Genomic DNA, 23,784 nt, shown 5'->3' on the forward strand with positions numbered 1-23,784 from the left:
CAAGACAAACAGTGAGCCCTAAGCTCAGCCCCGCCCACTGTCCTCTACCTATTTGCCACAATCCGCCCTAAAATGGCGGCGAGCAACTGGGCGGCAGTCCCTGCGCTGGCTAGGTAGGACACAAGGACAAGACAGACAGACAAAACACAATAACGAATGGTCAACAGTCCGGGTCACAACAAACGGGCAGCAAAAGTACAAAATCACAATCCGAAGGCAAAGTCAATATACAGGCAGTATGGTCAGGGGCAGGCAGCAAACAAGAATGGTCAGAAAGGCAAAGCAGGGTCAGAATCAACAGAGCAAGAATAGAAACACAGAACCAGGCAGAGACAAGCTCAATATCCGGCAAAGATATCCCAGACTGAGGTAGTTATATAGGAGGCCAGGGTTCTGATCCAGAACATAATTGGACCATCCCCCTGATCTCCAAGCACAGACAGCTGAGAACAAAACAGATCCACTGGCAGGAAGACCTGTCAGTCACAGCAGAACCAAAACACAGATTAACCCTGACATGGCCAGACAGAACTCAGCAGGTAAAGTCGGGTGTGTCTCTCAAGGTGAGCAAATAACCAGTGTTCACACACTACAAAACAAAACACAGAAACAGAATGCAAGAAAATCAGCACCTTCTCGGCCGCACAGCATGAGCAGAGGGACGCATGACGCTCCGCAAAGATACAGTCCTGACATTCTCACTTTAGTATTTCAAGCTACTTTGCTCTAACTCCACTGATCTCCCAATATTGGATATTCACAAATTGGGGACCCAAAAATGTTTGTATCAAGCCTTCAAACTAATGGTGGCAAAAGAGGTAGACCCTAATTTAATAAGATATAAAGAGCTGATCAATCACCTGAACTGACTTATCTGTAAAAAGGTATATATCTTAATACCTTGCCTAGAGATTGCTGACCGATTGTTCGGCATTTGATTATTGGTGACTGAAGAAGTTGGTTGCAGCCCTAGGGGGTACAGGAAAATATGGATACAGCCTATGGCCTATGGCAATATCCATGTTTTCCAGGACTCCCTAGGGCTTCCTCTATCTTTTTCAGCCACCGGTAATCAAATGCAGAACGATCGGATTCGAGCATGCTCAAGTTACGCTTATCTCTTATCTTGCCATCTGCTGATCTTTATAGGAATAGAACACCAATGTTTTAACAGTAAAACTGATATGGTCAGTAGCTTCTCTCAGCGCTGAGCTTACAGAAACGCAGATCGATTCAATGATACAATGTTCTTTTTAGAGATATGACTGATATTGGAACTAGAATGATTATATAAACTCCTTGTAACTTCTCGAGGATGTATTTACAATGTAAACTGAGGGAAGGGGAGATGGGGGCGTATTGTTCTTTGTTATTTTTTGTCTTGTTTTGCACTAAAAGCTCAAATAAAATTGATCTAAAAACTATATTTCCCAGAACAGCTTTTTTATATAATTGACAGCCGCCAATTGCAACATGAATGCATTTATTTAATCACAAGTGCTGGAATATGACAGTCTACTAAACACCAAAGACATTCCTGATGAAGAAAAAGCTCTAAATGTCATGTAGCCACCCTGTAAATCTTATGTTAAGAAAAAGTTTAGTGCTTCAGGACTAGACCGAAAATTCGACAGAATTTTTATAACATAGAGTGTTAAATTTCAACAGTATGACCATTATTTTCAGCAAATTCATGTGATAGTTATCATATAACGTTACAAAAAAAATCAATAAAGATGCCCACACATGGCAGTGTGTCAGCAAGACAGCCATAATACAGAACTGGACAAAACACAAACTACTAGACTATGTGTAGGCAGAAAAGAGCAACCATACATGTTTTAGATGATTAAAACTGGTCTTATAAGCTATTGCAGATAGTAATATGGACACTGTCCTCTGACTGCTCTATCAGGCTTCCAGATGATTGGTATACTATACACAGTTAACAGCTCAATTACGTTTTTCTCCCCCAACTACTTTGTAAGGGACATAGGGTGACATGCCCCGACTGACAGTTCTCCTTACTGCCATCATGAGTAGCTGTCAGCACTCTACCCCATGCTACAGCCCCACCATTTCATCTATTTGGTGTGTGTGCTGCATGGCTTCACAACAGTCATGCACCAATGACAATACCATATCGTCCTGGTGGCCTATTCAAACCTATATCGTTATCTGAATATTTGCCTGTGCCATTCTGTCTCTATTGTACTACCACACCTTGGTACACCAGCAATACAATGGTTAATTCTTCCTGACTCTGTCACCATGCAGCTGTTTTTTTTTTTTGTTTTTTTTTTTTGCAACTGTGCAACTGTTTTTGATGTGGTCAGGGTCTGTTAAATAAGGGTGCCTGCCAAGCCATAATAACCTAATTCAGATCAATAGTAATTGCTGAGCTACTCCATCAAGAGTGTGGGATACGACATGGTTATGTATGGCTCCTTCTTCATCATGAGCCATCCTTCTGAAACATAAGTGAGAGTTATAGTGAGAGATAAAAAAAAAAATTGTGAAATGCTACTTTAGGCTATGTTCACACAACGTATATTTCCGTAAAACCATTCCGTTGTACAACGGCCGTGATTATTACGAAAATATATGTCACCTTGCTGCCTATGGGATCGCGGCTGGAACGTATACACATAGTATACACTCCGGCCGGGATCCCTAGCGCCGCCGCAAACAACTGACATGTCAGTTTTCTGTAGCCGCTACTCAGTGAATGGAGGTCGCAGAAAATCATGTCAGTGCACACTGTGAAGCGAGTGGCTCCGGCTGCTCGCCCCATAGTGTGCTGTTGGGAGTTCTGATGCGGGCGCACACGGATGCGCTTGCATCAGAACTCAGTGGCTGCAAAGATCATACGGACGGTACTGCAGTACCGGCCAAGATGATCTTTTTAGAGAGCGGCCGTTCCGTGACCTGGACGGGTTACAGAACGGCCAGTCTCTTACGTTGTGTGAACATATTGTAGCTTTAAAGTGTAACGGTCGTTTTGAAAAAAAAAATATTTTTGATATGTCTTGGAGACATGTCAAATGTTTTGATGCTTCAACTCGTGGACTCCATGCTTCTGGTTCCAGGTCCTGGCTGTACTTATAGGTTTGGAGCTTCTGGTTCTGGCTCCTGGGTTTTGTGCTCCTGATCCCAGCTCTTAGTCTTGTCCTGATGTCCATGTTCCCCTTTTATGCTGAAGAGAACCACAGCAACTGCAGTCTATTAATATTAAAATATCTGCAGGGTTTCACAGCATCCACTGTAGAGGGGACAGCATGACTTGAGCCCCCTCAAGCACCACCACCACCAACAGCAGATAGGAACAACATAATACATAGTCTTGTCCCTAATTTGGCAAACACACCTTGAAACCAAAAGCCCCCAACTGTGATCCATCCTCTTGCCATCATTTAATAATAATAATTCCTGTAAGTAAGAACAAGGACAATGATAAATGATCATTTTTACATGATGCTGCTAAAAAATACAACTTTCCAAGGAATCCTCATTGCTATCGGAAATAGGTCTGATGGTGTAATTACTCTTTTCTGATAGAAGGAGGCCATTAAACTGCTGTACCTAGCCGAGTCCGCACTGCTATGAAACAATATATATCCAGATAAAAATTATATTTTTTGTCTTCCATGCATCTTGTACAAGACTTGCATAGGAAAAAAACTGACCTTTATAAATGAAAGCTGATTACTGACGGAACCCCTTTAAGCTGAGACCTATATTATGCACCACATGTGAAGATACCATGTGCTGCCTGTAATGGTTCATTGTTGGATATAACATTGTTGTATCCCTCCCAATATATGAGATGGACACTCAAATCTAGTTTACTGAAAGATTTTTTTAAATGGAAAATAAATACATACATACTGTATTACAGAAAAGACCAAATGGGGCTCTTGTAGAATAAAGGTCTGGCCATATCTCATCTGTCCCATCCCTTTTACTACTGGCTGCTGATATGTCCATATGAAAACAATATAAAGAAGTAGAGCAAAAGTATACTTTGTTCCATTTGGCTTGTCTTAAAGGGGTACTCTAGCACAAAAAAAAATATATATATAAATATATATATATATATATATATATATATATATATATATATATATACACTACCGTTCAAAAGTTTGGAGTCAAGACATTGACAAGGTTAGAAATAATGATTTGTATTAGAAATAACATTGTTTTTACATCAAACTTTGCTTTCGTCAAAGAATCCTCCTTTTGCAGCAATTCCAGCACTGCACACCTTTGGCATTCTAGCTATTAATTTGTTGAGGTAAGCTGGAGAAATTGCACCCCACGCTTCTAGAAGCAGCTCCCACAAGTTGGATTGGTTGGATGGGCACTTCTGGCGTACCATACGGTCAAGCTGCTCCCACAACAGCTCAATGGGGTTCAGATCTGATGACTGCGCTGGCCACTCCATTACCTATGATAGAATACCAGCTGCCTGCTTCTGCTGTAAATAGTTCTTGCACAATTTGGAGGTGTGTTTAGGGTCATTGTCCTGTTGTAGGATGAAATTGGCTCCAATCAAGCGCTGTCCACTGGGTACGGCATGGCGTTGTAAAATTGAGTGATAGCCTTCCTTATTCAGAATCCCTTTTACCCTGTACAAATCTCCCACCTTACCAGCACCAAAGCAACCCCAGACCATCACATTACCTCCACCATGCTTAACAGATGGCGTCAGGCATTCTTCTAGCATCTTTTCATTTGTTCTGCATCTCACAAATGTTCTTCTTTGTGATCCAAACACCTCAAACTTGGATCCATCTGTCCACAACACTATTTTCCAGTCTTCCTCTGTCCAATGTCTGTGTTCTTTTGCCCATCTTAATCTTTTTCTTTTATTGGCCAGTCTCAGATATGGCTTTTTCTTTGCCACTCTGCCCTGAAGCCCAAAATCCTGCAGCCGCCTCTTCACTGTAGATGTTGACACTGGTGTTTTGCGGGTACTATTTAATGAAGATGCCAGTTGGGGACCTGTGAGGCGTCTGTTTCTCAAACTAGAGACTCTAATGTGCTTATTTTCGTGCTTAGTTGTGCAACGCGGCCTCCCACTTCTTTTTCTACTCTGGTTAGAGCCTGTTTGTGCTGTCCTCTGAAGGGAGTAGTACACACCGTTGTAGAAAATCTTCAATTTCTTAGCAATTTCTCCCATGGAATAGCCTTCATTTCTAAGAACAAGAAAAGACTGTCGAGTTCCAGATGAAAGTTCTCTTTTTCTGGCCATTTTGAGCGTTTAATTGACCCCACAAATGCGATGCTCCAGAAACTCAATCTGCTCAAAGGAAGGTCAGTTTTGTAGCTTCTGTAATGAGCTAGACTGTTTTCAGATGTGTGAACATGATTGCACAAGGGTTTTCTAATCATCAATTAGCCTTCTGAGCCAATGAGCAAACACATTGTACCATTAGAACACTGGAGTGATAGTTGCTGGAAATGGGCCTCTATACACCTATGTAGATATTGCACCAAAAACCAGACATTTGCAGCTAGAATAGTCATTTACCACATTAGCAATGTATAGAGTGTATTTCTTTAAAGTTAGGACTAGTTTAAAGTTATCTTCATTGAAAAGTACAGTGCTTTTCCTTCAAAAATAAGGACATTTCAATGTGACCCCAAACTTTTGAACAGTAGTTTATATTTCAAATCAACTGGTGCCAGAACATGCCGGAGATTTGTAATTTCCTTCTATTAAGAAATCTCAGGTCTTTCAGTACTTATCAGCTGCTGTGTGTTTTCTATGGGCATTTGCTCTGGACAGTTCCTGCCATGGACAGAGGTGGCAGCAGAGAGCACTGTGTCAGACTGGAAAAAATACACCACTTTCTGCAGGACTTATAGCAGCTAAGTACTGGAAGATTTTTTTAATAAAAGTCAATTACAAATCTCTGGCACTTTCTGACACCAGTTGATTTGAAAGAAAAAATATTTAGCTGGTGTATCACTTTAAGGGATATCGTAAGAGCACAGAGAGAATTATACAAAAAGTATTAATTGTCTATCAAAAAGAGGGATCATTATAACAAATGTATTCTCTGTTATCCAAAGTAGGACGTTATGATGTTTGTAGTCATCTTGACATATAATTGGAGTCCCAAGCTCAACTTCTGGTCCAAAAACTGAATAGAAAACTCTGAACAACTGTGTTAAAATACCTTTTAAGGGTACGTTCACACTTACAGGATCTGCAGCTGATTTTCTGATGCAGATCCATTTCATTTAAATAACTGAACACAGCATCAAATCTGCACCATCAAATCTGCTGCGGATCTGCTGCAGATCTGCTGCGGATCCTGTAGGTGTGAACGCACCCTAGAGGGACCTTATCGCTAGTTTCATTCTGCCTGGACAACAGATGGCATGAACCAATGAAAGGCTCTCTTATCACAAGTTAGAGAGATCATAACTATAAGTTTGAGGAGGAATGGAGCTGTGAGTCATCAGGCCTGTGGACCCTGCATGATCAATCTTTCCCTATAAATAAAGAGTGATCTGTCAATCAGAAATCACTGACTACCCCCATGATTTAGAACCCCATTCTTGGCTAAAGCTACAGTTATGATCACTCTGAAATGGTACATACTGTATACTCAGAGTGGATCATATATCATAGATAGCATAAACTAGGGTAAGCTACACTCCAAGATCAGTACTACAGTAGTTTGTAGAGACTATTACATGGATTTTCCGTGTGGCCCTTTGATTAATACAGCTGATGGCTACAAATCCCCTATTGCATGGGGAGATGTCAATCGAACATTTGCTTCTTTGTCAGCTCATTGCTGGCCCTATTACTTGGGGCAATATCTGCCTGATTTGATTGAATAATCGGACCTATAAAAAACCTGTTGAGACGGATCAACGGATGCTAGCACCCCAGTTAGTGTGTCCAAACACACACTCCTTCATTCCTTAGCACAGTTCCAGTGCCATTGCTATCTATGAGAAACAGAAAGGCATGACTCCAATGTGCAGCATAGCACAAAAACAGGATCACTTAGCAGTGGAAAAACATTGCCAAATTTGTCACACCAGTCTGTTGGGAAGGTAAAATCAGGTGCAAACACTGGCACGCACTAACAATGCACTATGCACATCGTCAGCATAACAATGCACTATGCTTGAATGGTAGAGAAGCACTGCTGTGGAGCTTCTCTGGATAAAGTAGAATAGGCTGCTCATAGCACAGAGCAAGAAAATACTTGGCAAAAAATATGAGTCAATTAATACGATGTGGGGGCAGGGGGAGCCGGGGGGGGGGGGGGCTGGGGGTTAAGGCAGGGAGCACAGCCGGCTGGAGTCATGCGCCTCTTAGTGAATTAGCCAGAGGAAAAGAGGGTGGGGCCTAATTTAAGATCGGAGTACACCGGCCTTCATAAATCCCCCCAAAATGAACAAAAATTAGAATGAAAAAATGCAATAGGATACTGCAAGACACATTAGAACTCAATTGACATACTGCCGGAGTTCTAATGTGTCTTGCAGTACCTATTGCATTTTTTCATTCAAATTTTGTATATTTCATTTACATATCCTTTCAAGGGATGAAATATACAAAAATTAGAATGAAAAAATGCAATACCTTACTGCAAGACACATTATGACTCAAGTGGTAGCAGTTAATGGCATACTGCCAAAGTTCTAATGTGTCTCCATAAAGTGATCGATCGAGCACTATGCTCAACAGAGCATGTCACTCAACACTTATTATATATATAATATGTTTTTTGCCTTTGTACTTATATTTTCCCTCTGGCCTTTTTCTCACCCCTCCTTTTATGTACACTTACCAATCAGGTCGCGAGGGAGCAGTTCTTTAAAGTGTACCTGTCATTATAAATCATCAGTAGACATAATAAAAAGCAAGTTTACATTTACATTCATATTTTTTTAGTTATCATGGAAAATACAAAACTTCCTGTTTTATGACTTTTTTCTCAAAGAGTCAGAAAACAGGAAGTCCAGTGTTTCCCAGTTCATACAAAGGAGACAGTCATGTGATTGATGGAAATATTGAGATGTGATTCTGTGTACTGGCCTGTGTTTAGTCTGTTTTTTACAACCAGCACAAGTTAGAAAATTTGCTTCAGGAGACTGGACCTGGTTTTAATCTTTTAGAAGCCATCACATAAAATAAAAGTTATACAGATTACATATCATTGCAATTGTAACAACTTGAGGAACATATATAACAAGTCAGCTTTGTTTTACAGCATGATAACAAACAAACAAAAAAGAATGTAAATTGCAAACTTGCTTTATTTCACATCTACTGTTGACTTACATCTTGAAATTTATAACGACAGTGACACTATAACCTAAACCCTTACACAGGTTTGGTCATACCATCAATTGCCATACAAAGATGTCAATTCTTAAGTCTTTATTTACTTCTTAATATTACGTAGAGTTTGAGAATTAATTTTGACGCTCCACACTATATATCAAGAGGAGATGTGTCATCAGAAAGGGTTAAAATCAACTTTAGAATTGTTAAAATCAACTTTTTAACCCCTAGCTGCACCATGATGTTACTGAACGTCCTGGTGGCACTAGGGGAGTTCAGAGGGGGGTGGCGCGGCCACTCCGTTCTGAGCTGTGCTATATGCAGCCCCGTACCACGGCTATTAGCGGGCACACTCCGATCGCAGTGCCCACTAATTAAGTATTTAGATGCAGCTGTCAAAGTTGAGAGCTGCTGTCCGCCTTCCCTGGGGGTCTAGTGGGCGGATCGCCCCCATGACGCAATCGCGGAGGGGCGATCCCCGTATCCTCCCCAGCCTATGGTCTGTGCCGTAATGGCGCTGATCCTGGCTGGGCACTCTATTGCTTTCGGTGGCAGCAGCCGAAAGCAATAGAGCACAGATCACATGGATCTATGCAGTATTTCTATACTGCATAGATCTCTATGAGAAATTAGTGTAGTAATAACAGAAGTCCCCCAGCGGGACTTCTAGTATGTGTGTAAAAAAAAAAAAAAGTTTGTTTATTAATACAAAAAAACCCTCCCCTAATAAAAGTCAGAATCCCCCTCCTTTCCCCATTTTATAAATAAAAATAAATAAATATATTTGGTATCAGTGCGTGTGAACTATTAAATTATGACATTCCCAATCTCTGCATCAAATCTCAAAAAATTGTAATAAAAAGCGATCAAAAAGTCGCATATGCGCAATCAAGATACCGATAGAAAGAACACATCATGTCACAAAAAATGACACCTCACACAGCCCCATAGACCAAAGGATAAAAGCGCTATAAGCATGGTAATAGAGCAATTTTAAGGAACATATATATTTTTTAAAAGGTTTTAATCTTTTAAAAGCCACCACATAAAATAAAAGTTATACAGATTACATATCATTGCAATTGTAACAAATTGAGGAACATATATAACAAGTCAGTTTTACCCTAGGGTGAACGGCGTAACCCCCCCACCCAAATTTAAAAATTGTGTTTTTTTTGTTTTGTTTTTTTCAATTTCACCACACAAATAATTTTTTCTGGTTTCACGGCATATTTTAGGCAAAAATTACATCTGCCATTGCAAAGTACAGTTACTGGTGCAAAAATAAGGGCTCATCTGGGTCTCTAGGTGGAAAAATGCAAGCGCTATAGCCTTATATACACAAGGAGGAGAAAACGAAATCGCAAAAATGAAAACTGGCTGTGTCCCCTAAGGGTTAAACATGGGTTTTTAGGAATTTTTGTTGACATTATTTTCTAATTTTAAGTTTTGTTGTTTATATTTGTTAATATATTTTTTATAGTTCTGAAATCTTGCAGTCCACAATCTTCTTTTCTAATCTAAGAAAGGATTCCGATAGACGTTAATAATTCCCCTCCAGTCTAGTGTTTCTTGAGATGCTCAGGCAACATGGCTTCCATAATAATATACATAAAAAGTAGATTAAAAAATGTACAATCAGAAACTGATTAGAAAAGATGAACACGTTGGAGTCTCTGGCTGTGACAGTAAAATAAAATCTTGGCAATGCATGCCCTTTAAAGAGTTGTTAATCTTTCATTAAAACCTCTTTAAAGAATAACAGCCGAGGAGTCATTTAGATAACTGAATGATGGATCCAAGTGGAGTAAAACCTTGAAAAATATTCACTTGAAATATAGCAGAAGGTCATATAAAGCAGATTAATTGTATAATGAAAACGTTCCTCCATTCCTCCCAGGTTTGTATAGATCTCTGTCTGGCAAAGTCATATCAGAGTGAATGATGGGTCCAAGTGGAACAAACCTTCAAAAATATTCACTTGAATTATAGAGGAAGGTCATATAAAGTGTATTAATTGTATACTGACTAGTATGGTAAAAATACTTTTCACTATTAGTAAGATCTCTACTAAACAAATTTCACTAGTACCAGCACAAAGGGGGATGGTATACAAAGGGTAACATACCCCGGCAGAGCTTTTGCTTACTTGTCCTTTTTTACAAGAATATGAATGATAATACAAAAAAAATTTTTTCCCATTTTTTTTTTTCAAATCATAATGACAACCGAAAACATCCAAATGACCCTGATCAAAAAGTTTACATTCCCTGTTGATTTTGGTCTGATAACATGCACAGAAGTTGACACAAATGGGTTTAAATGGCTACTAAAGGTAACATCCTCATCTGTGACCTGTTTGCTTGTAATCTGTGTGTGTGCATAAAAGCTAAGTGAGTTTCTGGGATCCAGATAGACCCTTCCATCCTTCATCGAGTTTTTGGATTGTATAGAGTCATGGAAAAGCATAAGAATTGTTAACAGATCTACGGGAAAAGGTAGAGTAACTGTATAAAACAGGAAAGGGTACACAATGATATCCAAGGAATTGATAATGCCAGTCAACAGTGTTCTGTGCAAACTCTGTACAAACTAAACCACAGTCAGGTAGACCAACAAAAATTTTGCCACAATTGCCAGATAAATAGTTTGGGATGCAAAGAAAACCCCACAAATAACATCAGCTGAAATACAGGGCTCTCTGAAAACTATCGGTGTGGCTGTTTCATGATGCATGATAAGGAGGTACTGCATGGTGGAGTCGCCAGCACAAAGCCATTACTTCGCAAATGCCATGAAGTATCTTGCCTACAATACGCCAAACAGCACCTAGACAAGCCTCAAAACTTCTGGAATAAGGATATTTGGAATGATGAGACCAAAATCAAACTTTTTGGTCACAACTATAATCATTACATTTGGAGAGTAGTCAACAAGGCCTATATTAAAAGTAAAACCATTCCTACTGTAAAGCACGGAGGTGAATTGCAAAGTTGATGGAAAGATGAATACAGCACGTTATCAGCAAATACTGGAGGCAAATTTTCACTCATTAGCCCAAAAGTTGCACATGGGACGTACTTGGACGATCCAACATGCCAACGATCCAAAACACAAGGCCAAGTCGACCTGTCATTGGTTACAGCTGTATATCATTATCAATATCATTGAGCCCCTCTGGGGAGGCTTTTTGCCAAGAAGAATTGACACAAAATAAAGAGCCTCAACCACAACTACCACAAAAAACTTCAAGCTGTCATTGATGTTAGAGGCGGCAACTGGGATATGTGAACTCTTGATCAGGGTCATTTGGATGTTTTTGGTTGTCACTATGATTTAAAAAGAGAAAACACATTAATTTGACAATCTATATCTTTACCCAACCACTAACCATAAGTGGGAAAAAAGTTTTTGTGTTATCATTCATATTCTCTGAAAAAAAACAAGAAAGCAAAAATGTTGCCAATGTTTGTAAACTTTTGAGCACAACTGTATATGCAAGAAAAAAACTCTTCAATATCAGTAAGTGGCACAGTCTTTAATTGCCTCTTCCCTTATATTTTACTGTTATATCTACCTCATAAGTAACTAAGTATTGGGAGGAATAAAGAATATAGGTTGACCTACTAGCTGTATTAGATTAGGTCCTCTGCCTAGAAAGCACCCTCCACAGTGGGGCTAAAGGCCCTATTACACAAAACGATTATCAGCCGTATTCGGTCAATATCTTCTGTTATGGCCGATAATTGTCTTGTGTAATAGAAAACAACGATAAGCTGACATGAACAAAGTTGGCTGATCGTTGCTGCCATTTGTCTTTCAACATATTGAAAGACAAACGACTAATATAGCAGCGATCTGATGCCGTCGCTCCGTGGAATAGGAGCGGTGGCAGCGGACTGCTCCTATCTGCTATGGGCTGTCTGGACGATCAAGCAATCACTCGGGCAGCCCCCCCCTCCCCCGGCAGCTCTCCGCGGCTCCCTCTGTACTCACCGGCTCGCTGTCTCTGTGTGTAGGACATTTGGTCTCCAAACGTAACAGAAAACCATTTGTATCCAATGGTATCAGGTCTGTCTCCCTATAACCTCTCAATGAAAAGTTATGAACCATCTTAGGATTTAGTAGTTTCTGACTTTAGGTCCAAGGGGTGGAAATTGGGACCATCCCACTGGATGGGACGAGTAGTGTCAGGCCAAGGGTATAATTACATGTGCTTGGCAGCAGGCAGGGTTTTTTCTTCCAGAGAGAGAACATGTGCATGTTGGAGAGAAGAGGAAATCACTAAGCCTCACTGTCTCAGCTTGCACAACTACCTGTATTGGCACTTTTGACCATAAGGCTATGTTCACACTACGTAAGAGACCGGCCGTTTGGAATAGCTGGTCTCTGAAAAGATCATCTTTGCAGCCGCAGAGTTCTGATGCGGGCGCATCCATGCGCGTCCGCATCAGAACTCCTCACTGCATACCATGGAGCGTGTGTTCGGAGCCGCCTGCTCCACAGTGTGCACTGACAGGGTTTTCTGCGGCCGCTTTCAACGAGTACGCCGGGGGGCGGGGAGGGGGTGTGAAGGGGCGGAACGGAGGGCGCGGACTCAGTCCGCGCGATTCGCCATCCGTTCCGCCAAAAGATACGCTGAAAACCTCAGTCCTCAGCTGGCGTAGGTTTTCGGCCGAGCGCACAGGATTTATGTAGAGGCAGTCCGCCTCTACATAAATCCCTGTAGCGCTGGAGATGCGGGAACATTTTTAAGTCCGGTGTAAAAAATGCTGGACTTAATAAATGTCCCCCTATGTGTATACGCTCCGGTCAAGATTCCATTCTTTCAAAAAACAACGTATCTTTTGCATAAATCACGGACGATGTTGCAAACTGCCATTCAAAAGTTTGGGGTCACGTTGAAATGTCCTTATTTTTGAAGGAAAAGCACTGTACTTTTCAATGAAGATAACTTTAAACTAGTCCTAACTTTAAACAAATACACTCTATACATTGCTAATGTGGTAAATCACTATTCTAGCTGCAAATGTCTGGTTTTTGGTGCAATATCTACATAGGTGTATAGAGGCCCATTTCCAGCAACTATCACTCCAGTGTTCTAATGGTACAATGTGTTTGCTCATTGGCTCAGAAGGCTAATTGATGATTAGAAAACCCTTCTGCAATCATGTTCACACATCTGAAAACAGTCTAGCTCGTTACAGAAGCTACAAAACTGACCTTCCTTTGAGCAGATTGTGTTTCTGGAGCATCAGATTTGTGGGGTCAATTAAATGCTCAAAATGGCCAGAAAAAGAGAACTTTCATCTGGAACTCGACAGTCTATTCTTCTTCTTAGAAATTAAGGCTATTCCATGCGAGAAATTGCTAAGAAAATGAAGATATCCTACAACGGTGTGTACTACTCCCTTCAGAGGACAGCACAAACAGGCTCTAACCAGAATAGAAAAAGAAGTGGGAGGCCGCGTTGCACAACTAAGCAAGTCGATAAGCACATTAGAGTCTCTAGTTTGAGAAACAGACGCCTCACAGGTCCACAACTGGCATCTTCATTAAATAGTCCCCGCAAAACACCAGTGTCAACATCTACAGTGAAGAGGCGGCTGCGGGATTTTGGGCTTCAGGGCAGAGTGGCAAAAAAAAAGCCATATCTGAGACTGGCCAATAAAAGAAAAAGATTAAGATGGGCAAAAGAACACAGACATTGGACAGAGGAATACTGGAAAAAAGTGTTGTGGACGGATGAATCCAAGTTTGAGGTGTTTGGATCACAAAGTAGAACGTTTGTGAGACGCAGAACAAATGAAAAGATGCTGGAAGAATGCCTGACGCCATCTGTTAAGCATGGTGGAGGTAATGTGATGGTCTGGGCTTGCTTTGGTGCTGGTAAGGTGGGAGATTTGTACAGGGTAAAAGGGATTCTGAATAAGGAAGGCTATCACTCTGCAGCGCCATGCCATACCCAGTGGACAGCGCTTGATTGGAGCCAATTTCATCCTACAACAGGACAATGACCCTAAACACACCTCCAAATTGTGCAAGAACTATTTACAGCAGAAGCAGGCAGCCGGTATTCTATCGGTAATGGAGTGGCCAGCGCAGTCACCAGATCTGAACCCCATTGAGCTGTTTGTGGGAGCAGCATGACCGTATGGTACGCCAGAAGTGCCCATCCAACCAATCCAACTTGTGGGAGCTGCTTCTAGAAGCGTGGGGTGCAATTTCTCCAGCTTACCGCAACAGATTAATAGCTAGAATGCCAAAGGTGTGCAATGCTGTAATTGCTGCAAAAGGAGGATTCTTTGACGAAAGCAAAGTTTGATGTAAAAACAATGTTATTTCAAATACAAATCATTATTTCTAACCTTGTCAATGTCTTGATTCTGTTTTCTATTCATTTCACAACGTATGGTGGTGAATAAGTGTGACTTTTCATGGAAAACACAAAATTGTTTGGGTGACCCCAAACTTTTGAATGGTAGTGTACGTTGTGTGAACATGGCCCAATACTGTATATATATTTACTATGTGCATACAGTGAACTGTCTAGTAAGCCCTTAAGACAATTAAATATTCAATTTAATGTTGGGTGGTTGTTTTATCCTGGTCAAAGAATTCACACATCCATGTTCTTAGACTAATGATACACGCTGTAGGGCTGGTTTCTGGCCCAATATAATCCCGATAATGGTCCGGGCCTATATCTAACAAAAAATAGAAGCAGCACTATCAGGCTTGCAGGGTCCTGTTTCACTGGTGCTAGTGAAAAGGGTCTTTCAGCCTACCCTGGGTGGTGGGCGAGCATTGTGCCACACCAATGATCGGGTGGGCTAACCCCATTCAACCCTCCCTTAGCCTCCTGTGCTTGTGTGGACAGGGAGTGTTAGTATAAAACGATATTAAGCTGACCTTACGTACTCAGAGGTGTGCAGAACGTCACCAGTATGTAGTCACATGATTTTATTTTTCTCCTATGTATCTACTATATGCATTTTCATTCCACGTATGTTTATGTTTGTTGTAAGATCTCTGGCAAATAAAGGCATCAATATAAATGATGGGTCAAAGTGGAATAAAACCTTGAAAAATATCCACTTGAAATACAGCAGAAGGTCAAAGCGTATTACTGTATAATGTAAACCTTCAAAAATACTTTCCGCTTCATGAAGGTTTCAGCATGAAAGATGGGTCCAAGAGGAAAAAAAGCTTAAAAAATATCCACTTGAAACAGACCAAAAGGTCAAGTGCTATAACTCTAAATACAAGAGAATGTGGTGAATTACATTGCTCCGATAGGAAGAGGAATTAGTCCAGATGGTGAAAGTACATTGACTATTAACAATATCATGGAATGGTGGAATAAGAAGTATACACAGGAACAAATGGGGTTCATTGAGGATGTGTACTGTACAGTAAACAGCCTTAGATCCCATATCGTATTTGGTTAGTACTTTTTAACAAAATCAGCAGTAGGTCCAAAAGACCTTTCGATAATAGTTTTCCTCTATATTGGCTCCACACATAGTTTTGGCTAAAAATACTAAAATACACCCACCGACAAATACAAATAATGGATAAAAATTTTATACATGTGAATGTAGAGAGGATATATGTAAGTGATTACAATGTTAGGCAATGTTCACATTACGTATAACACCGACCGTTCTGTGACCCGGCCAGATGATGTTCACTTCTGCTGAAATAGCCCGCATCCGAATTAACCGCTGCACACAATGAAGAGAGCGGCCGGAGCTGCGCGCTCCATTGTGTGAACTGATAGGTTTTCTGCAGCTGCTATTCAATGAATAGCTACTGCAGAAAACTGACATGTCAGTTTTGTGCATGGCCGCTAGCGATCCCGACTGGACTGGATTGTATACTATCTGTATACACTCTGGCCGGGATTCCCTCTAGTTGCAGCACAATGTAAGTTAAGTATTAATCAGAGCCGTGTTGCAAATCGGCAACAACGCCCGTGATTATTACTTAACTTACGTTGTGTGAACATGTCCTTAGAGCAAAATGATAAGTTTTGAGGTGAAAACTACACAATAGAAAGAAGGCTCTAGTTCTCTGCTGGGCATCCTCTAGTCTGGATGCAAGATGAGATATGGTTAGACATGTACAGGTTTCATATGGCATCCTGTAGCACATTTGCCCTCAAATGCCGCAGCTGGCCCAGTAGATCTGGCACATTTGTAGGTTGTAGAAGTGTCTCAATTGGTCCCATAAATGCTGGATTGGCTATAAATCTGGTCACCGGGCAGGCCAAGGATGTGTAGAAATGTGACATTCCTGGGCAACCCTTGTGTCTGTAGGGGAGCGTTATCCTGCTGGAAAATGATAATTACAAGCCCTGCCATGAGAGGCGGTGTCCCACTAGGGGTGTTGCAGTTGTATACACCCTTCACAAAAGTCTGTACTTTTTGTATTCCTATTGTGGTAAAAGTAGTACTGAAGGTTAGCCACTAGATGTCGCTGTATTATGTATGTATTTATGGAAACTGGGCTCTGGCCCTCTGCGAGGTCTCCGTACCTAGGTCAGTCTAAGTACCCCGCATGGGAAGGATGCAAGACAGCATGTCTCTCAAAACTTTCTTACAAGTAACACATCAAAGCACTATGCACTGTGAAACCCCTATTAGGAGAGGACAAGCCAGAGACAACCTCAACCCACGCCATGGACAAAGAGAATTCACAGTGCAGGACAGTATCCATACTAGAGCCATAGAGCGAGGAACTGATCCGGACAGAGCAAAGTTGCAGTAGCCTAGGAACTCTGACTCACAGCATGGGTATCAGCAGGGAACCCTCAGCATTCCGCTCAACCCAGGTAATGAGATCTGGGGCCTGTGTCTCCCATTAGTACGGTTTGGCCAAAGTTAGTGGGCCTAAGGTGGTGTGAAGACTGAAGTCAAAGGTCAATACATTGGCGCAGGTGTTCTTCTTATTTTTCTTCTCATTCTTCTTATAAGTATTCTACCTCATCCTCCAACATCTGGGCAGAGCACATTTCTACATGGGTTGAGACTCTCACAACATCCTCCTCTCTGCTACTCTACCTATCCTATTACTCAGCACAACTCAACCACACGACTATATCCTACACTGCACTTCTACTACAGATCTGGTCGTTCTCTTATCAAGTGTTTATTGGAATTTTGTCAAGTGTGTTTCACAGACTTTAACTAAAGGAACTTTATACTGTCACTTCTGTATTACCTGCTGCACATTTAGGCTATGTTCACACTACGTAAAAGTACGGCTGTTGTTTCCATCGGCAACGGCCGTACTTTGTGCGGTGTGGACATAGCCTTCTTTTCTATGGGATCCCGGCCGAAGCATATACACATTGTATATACTCCGGCCGGGATCCCGTACGGGGCCGCAAATAACTGACATGTCAGTTTTCTGCGGCCACAATTCAGTGAATTGCTTCATTATGTGCTGTGGGAGGTTCTGATGCAGGTGCGCGCTGATGCGCCCGCATCAGAAACCTGCAGCCAAAAGATCATCCGGGATGATCAGTGCAGAGACCGGCCGTTCCGTGATCCGGCCGGGGTCACGGAATGGCCGTTCTCTCACGTTCTGTGAACATAGCCATACAAGTAGTAAACTAACTCAACTTTATTTCAAAACTCTGTAATTATTCGTCACCACCGACACACTACACACACCGCAACCTTGGGACATTCTCCCCTTTCTGTGGGTGGAGGGTCCTACTATCCGGGAGGGTCATTATACCACTCTGGCCATCCGTGGCTACATCATCCGTGACTACATCATCCCAAGGGACCCGGTAGCATCCCAGCAGGACACTGGCCACAGGGGAAAAGGGTATAGCCGACCTGATAAAATAAAAGCAGGCGTGCCATCACACCTGTGTGCCTACCGGACACTGGCGTCACGTAACAAAATCCCAAGGTCCGGCTGTATCTCGGCCATCCACCACAGTAGTGGCATCACACTTCACCATCTAGCAAGTGACCGGCCACTCCTCACATATAACATCACACCGGGAATACAACACAGGCGGCATGTGTCCTCAGGATGTCCTGTACATATGACTGAGCTGTTAATGCCCCTCATATCGCCACCAGGGATGACTGTCATATGTGATGGTTCCTGAGACTATTACACCAGGACGCAAATGCTCACTATAAGACCTCCACACTCAAACTCCACTATCATTGGGATCACACACAGAAACTGGATTCATTGCTAAAGACTATACAGTTCTAGTACTTAGTAGTAGCCCAGGTTTTTGTTCACAAAACCACTGCAAATATGAAGACAGTGGCTGGCTGTCGGTGGCAGGACACATAAAGGTGCCACCTGTGTCAGGATGGTGGACAATGCAAAAAACAGGTTTTCAGCAGCACAAGAAAAAAATTGTAGTTTGTGGGTGTAAGTCTCCCCAAACCGGACCCGGGTTTGTGTTAAGTATCCAAAAAGATGAAGGAGACCGCAACTTCCAAAAAGAATATCCACTTTAATCACACCAATGCAACGTTTCGGCTCTATGTGTGTAGCCTTTCTCAAGCAAGGCTACACACATAGAGCCGAAACGTTGCATTGGTGTGATTAATATGGATATTCTTTTTGGAAGTTGCGGTCTCCTTTATCTTTTAGGATGGTGAACAAGGTGCAGTAACTGTAATAGCTGCTTATGAATGCCGGTAGACCAAACAATCCTCTCTACTGGTGGTCTGTCTGGGCTTTCCAGAGCCTGTTTGCCTTTTGTACAACCTAAAATGGTTTAGATGGTGGGAAATTTCTCAAAACTACTATCTCTACGTCCAATGATGTGCCTAAAGCTTTGGCTCTAGGCATGATGGGAGTTGTAGTTTTGCAACGACTGGAGAGCCAAGGTTCCCTATCCCTGTTGTATAATTTACAAACTACTCACTGAAAAAACTATTAACTAAAGTTTAAACTAACTTTAGACAAGTAACTGGGATGGCGATGCTCCTATTACCAGAATGATGGGACCAAGCTGAGAGCCTTACCCTCTTGACTTTAAAGATTTCCTAGAAAATATTAACGTAAATTATGAAATATAATTCCAAAGTCAATGAAAGTTTCATGTTTTTGGCATATAAAATATTAAAGAAGTATGGTGGGCAAGTATTCTGAGCACTCGTCTTCCTTCCATATACTATTGCACAGCTTTCCATAGATGCCCTAAGGTTGGGGCCAGCAAATACAGTATCTGGAATAGAGCCCTGCATAGCCATGGCCACCAGAAGCAGAAGGGACACCTAGGGAGGAAGGGTGATATCTGGGACAAGGTCTACTGTCCCTAGACTCCTATGATTTCCTCCTATATCCTTCTATTTCTGTTTTATTATTTGCTATGACTGATAACCTGGTAGTTATATCTTCATCAATGCTCAATGATCTAAATCGCAGGACAGTAAGTATTGCAACTGGGAAGCAGGAAAGCAAAGCACATTTGTGAAGTCGAATACATCTTCGCGTTTCAGTCTTATTCATCACTATACACATTTATAGCATTTGTTGCACTATTCCAACAGCAGTATGCCGTAAATAATGCACAGCATACAAAGCACCCATTGTATGCTGGATGTCACAAAGGATATATACCTGGACAGACACTGTGAAAAGAGAGTTATTAATTCTATAATTACAGCCACAAAGCCCCCATAGGACCTCTATATTGCCAGCGGAACTGACAGCACACAGTGTACTATGACAGTGACAGTCAAATCACATTAACAGTGCCCCCATCATAGTGACACTCACCATGCTCCCATAATGACATGTAAAGTACATCATGAAAGCCACAGTGCACCCTTAATAGTTAACCATTACAGTGCCCCCCACAATGACATCCGCAGCATAACCACTACAAAGTCAGCCACAATGGCCCCAAGTCACAAGTCCACCACAAGAGAACTAACCTTGGATATCTACGGTATGTAACATTGCTTGTGGTGTCCAAAAACAGTTCCAGAAACAGTAACTTTTCATGTCCACCACAGTTCCCCCTAAAAGCCATGTTCTACGTAACAGAGCCAGCCAGAACCCCTATAACAGTGCCCCCCATGGAACCAGTCTAAAGATTATTCCAACATAAGTAAGCAAGTACTCCCATAACTGATACAGCAAGTACCCCATAACCGATACAGCAAGTACCCCCATAACTGATACACCAAGTACCCCATAACTGATACAGCAAGTACCCCATAACCGATACAGCAAGTACCCCCATAACTGATACACCAAGTACCCCATAACTGATACAGCAAGTACCCCCATAACTGATACAGCAAGTACCCCCATAACTGATACAGCAAGTACCCCCATAACTGATACACCAAGTACTCCATAACCGATACAGCAAGTACCCCCATAACTGATACACCAAGTACCCCATAACCGATACAGCAAGTACCCCCATAACTGATACAGCAAGTACTTCCATAACTGATACAGCAAGTACCCCATAACCGATATAGCAAGTACCCCCATAACTGATACAGCAAATACCCCCATAACTGATACAGCAAGTACCCCATAACCGATACAGCAAGTACCCCCATAACTGATACAGCAAATACCCCCATAACTGATACAGCAAGTACCCCCATAACTGACACAGCAAGTACCCCATAACTGATACAGCAGGTACCCTCATAACTGATACAGCAGGTACCCCCATAACTGATACAGCAAGTACCCCATAACCGATACAGCAAGTACCCCCATAACTGATACAGCAAATACCCCCATAACTGACACAGCAAGTACCCCCATAACTGATACAGAAGGTACCCCCATAATGCCAACCATAGTGTGGCAAGTAGTTACATCATTAATACTTCTACTTCTTGTACTTTTACTTCTATGTGCAACCTGACCATAGAAGTGACCAAAGTGTGACCACCAGAGTGTGTCCTGCCAGGGAACTTACCTGCCCCATCTATTTCCGGACATTTCAGGACAGGGTGAAAGCATGCTGAGCATGAAATATACAGTATGAGTGCAGCTGGAACAAAAGCTGAATTATTAAACAGTTTCTTGTGAGCACTTAACACAGTCAGTTTATATGCAGTCCCATGTAAAACCCACACATATGATGTTAGATCCTATAGGTGCAAATGACATCAACATTACAGCATGAGACAAACTCAGCTCTACTACCTGTGCAGCTTGAGTCCCAAGTTACTCACCGAACAAGGAGTTGCAGAAGCCATACCACTTACATCCCTGCTGTCCTATCAGCCAACTACCAGATACACTGGCTGCAAAGCTGAAAGGGGTCCCAAAGACACAGACCAGCAAGTCACTGACACTGATGTTCAGCAGGATCATATTGATGGGGGTCCTCACAGCCTCAAACTTCACAAAGATCACCAGCACCAGAAAGTTGTAGAGGGATCCCAGCACCAGGATGCAGCCCAGGCACACAGCCACTACATTGTGAGCAGTCCTGCTGAGGCCAGAGGCAGCTAAGCCCCCACTGTCCCCCAGGCTGAGATTCTGCAGCACAGATTCATTCAGCATGCCCAGGACATACACCATCTCCGCTGATCATCACCCTCTGCTGCTGCTGCTGCCTATTGTCAGGAATCTCAGGTATACAGCAGCCAGGAGAGATCTCAGGATGAGTGCGGGCTCCCCCTGCCGGCAGCTAAGCTGCACTGCGTGTTTATAGTGTCTCAAGTCAGTGGGTCGCACTCTCCAGACCTGGAACAGTTATTTAACCCTTTAGTAACTGGGAGACTTTTGTTCAGCATGTAATTATGCTACTACCATGGGTTGAATGGCTGCTTATAGTAATCATACACAAGTTTTTGTTTACAATAAACAGAACTTTCCTTCATAATATTTTGATACAAATATATATTGACAGTTGAAGGAAGTGAAAACAATGGTAGAAAGGTGGCAAGATGGGATGGGAATTTTTTATGGATTTTATGGAGCTTGTGGTATTTTTCTCCCACAGATTTCTATTGAGGTTTTTTTTATATCCTGCTCGTTTCGTATTTTGTGTTGTTATTTTAGGCTGAGTTCAGACAATGTATTTTTTAATGTCCATTGTAAATGAAAAAATACATTGCTTTAATTGCTATGGAATCCCGTCCGGAGTGTATACACTCTGTATACAGTATGGCCAGAGTTCCTTTTGGCTGCACCAAAGATATCAGTTTTGTGCGTCCGCTATTCATTGAATAACGGCCACACAAGACTGATAGAGCAGACAATGTAATGTGCCGCTCCAGCCGCACTTTAAATTGTCTGCAGTAGTGATTTGGAATGCCGGCACACTCGAATTTGCCTGCATTCCATATTAAAAGAAATGAAGTTAATCCCTTCCAGGATGAACTTTATTGACAACGCCCGTGTCACAAAACGTCTGGTGTCATATTGTGTGTAAACCCAGCCTTACACTGCAAATCATGTGGTTGAAAGACAAATTATTGAACCGCATCTATAAGTCACATCCTTTGTTATGGGAAAAACACCATAGAAAAAATGTAACCATAAATTACTTGTACTCAGGGCCATACTTAAAGCTCTTACTGCCCTAGGCGCTTGGACTGAATACACCGCATAGGGTGATTCCGCATGCATGGGATTTTTTTCATGTACAGCAAAACCCATGTATCATACATATAGATTTTGTAGCAGATTCAAAGAGGATCTCACCCCCATACACAGAAATTGGTGAAATCAATCACAAATTCAAACAGATTAAAACATAGCGGATTATAACAGGCCTATTTGGGGCGGTAGCCCGGTGCCCTTAGCTCCTGGGGGCCCATTACCACCCAAACAGACTTATACTTTCAGTGGTGTATTGTCTCCTTGTTACAGTTCTGCCATGATTTGCAAAAAAAATCACAGATTTTGCACCAATCTGGGACAAACTGCAATCAGGAGACAATTCAATATCATTAGAGAACATAATGAAGGACCTTAAAATGTGACAATGATGTCACCACAGGTCCTTTGCAGCCTGCACTATGGTGGAGGAATACTAAAGTTGTAGAGTATGTAGAAAAGCAACAGGGAGGATAATCCATAAAGAAAGGAGGATAAAGGGTGATTATTCTGGGTTGGGGGCAGGGGGATACAGGGTGACCCATCTGGGGTGGGGGCAGGGGGGTAGAGTGTGAACCGTCTGGGGTGAGGGCAGGGGGATACAGGGTGGGTGACCAGTCTGGGGTGGGGGCAGGGGGATACAAGGTGGGTGACCAGTCTGGGGTGAGGGTAGGGACACAAGTGAGAAGGGTCCTGGGAGCAGTGTGTGTGTGTGTGTGTGTGTGTGTGTGTGTGTGTGTGTGTGGTGTATTTTGGTGTAATTTGGGGTAGAATTTATTTTAGGGTCCAGTGGCTGTATTTAGGGGTTTGGTTGAGGTCTGAAGTAATGTGAATTTAATTGGGAGGAAGGGGAAGTAGTACATAATTTTATACTTTAACCCCTTGATGTC

The 23,784-nt window shown here is 42.0% G+C and overlaps 1 protein-coding gene across 1 annotated transcript in view; it reads right to left on the reverse strand.

The window, feature by feature from the left end:
• LOC138766419 (pinopsin-like) overlaps positions 1-21,871 on the reverse strand; it is a 46,825-nt gene extending 24,954 nt beyond the window's left edge. The window contains exon 1 of the mRNA XM_069944009.1: positions 21,520-21,871. Coding sequence (XP_069800110.1) covers positions 21,520-21,871 — 352 coding nt within the window. The remainder of the gene's footprint in view (positions 1-21,519) is intronic.
• Positions 21,872-23,784: the final 1,913 nt, after the last annotated feature.

The sequence above is a fragment of the Dendropsophus ebraccatus genome, chromosome 10, assembly GCF_027789765.1.
Source record: "Dendropsophus ebraccatus isolate aDenEbr1 chromosome 10, aDenEbr1.pat, whole genome shotgun sequence".
Taxonomy (NCBI): Eukaryota; Metazoa; Chordata; class Amphibia; order Anura; family Hylidae; genus Dendropsophus; species Dendropsophus ebraccatus.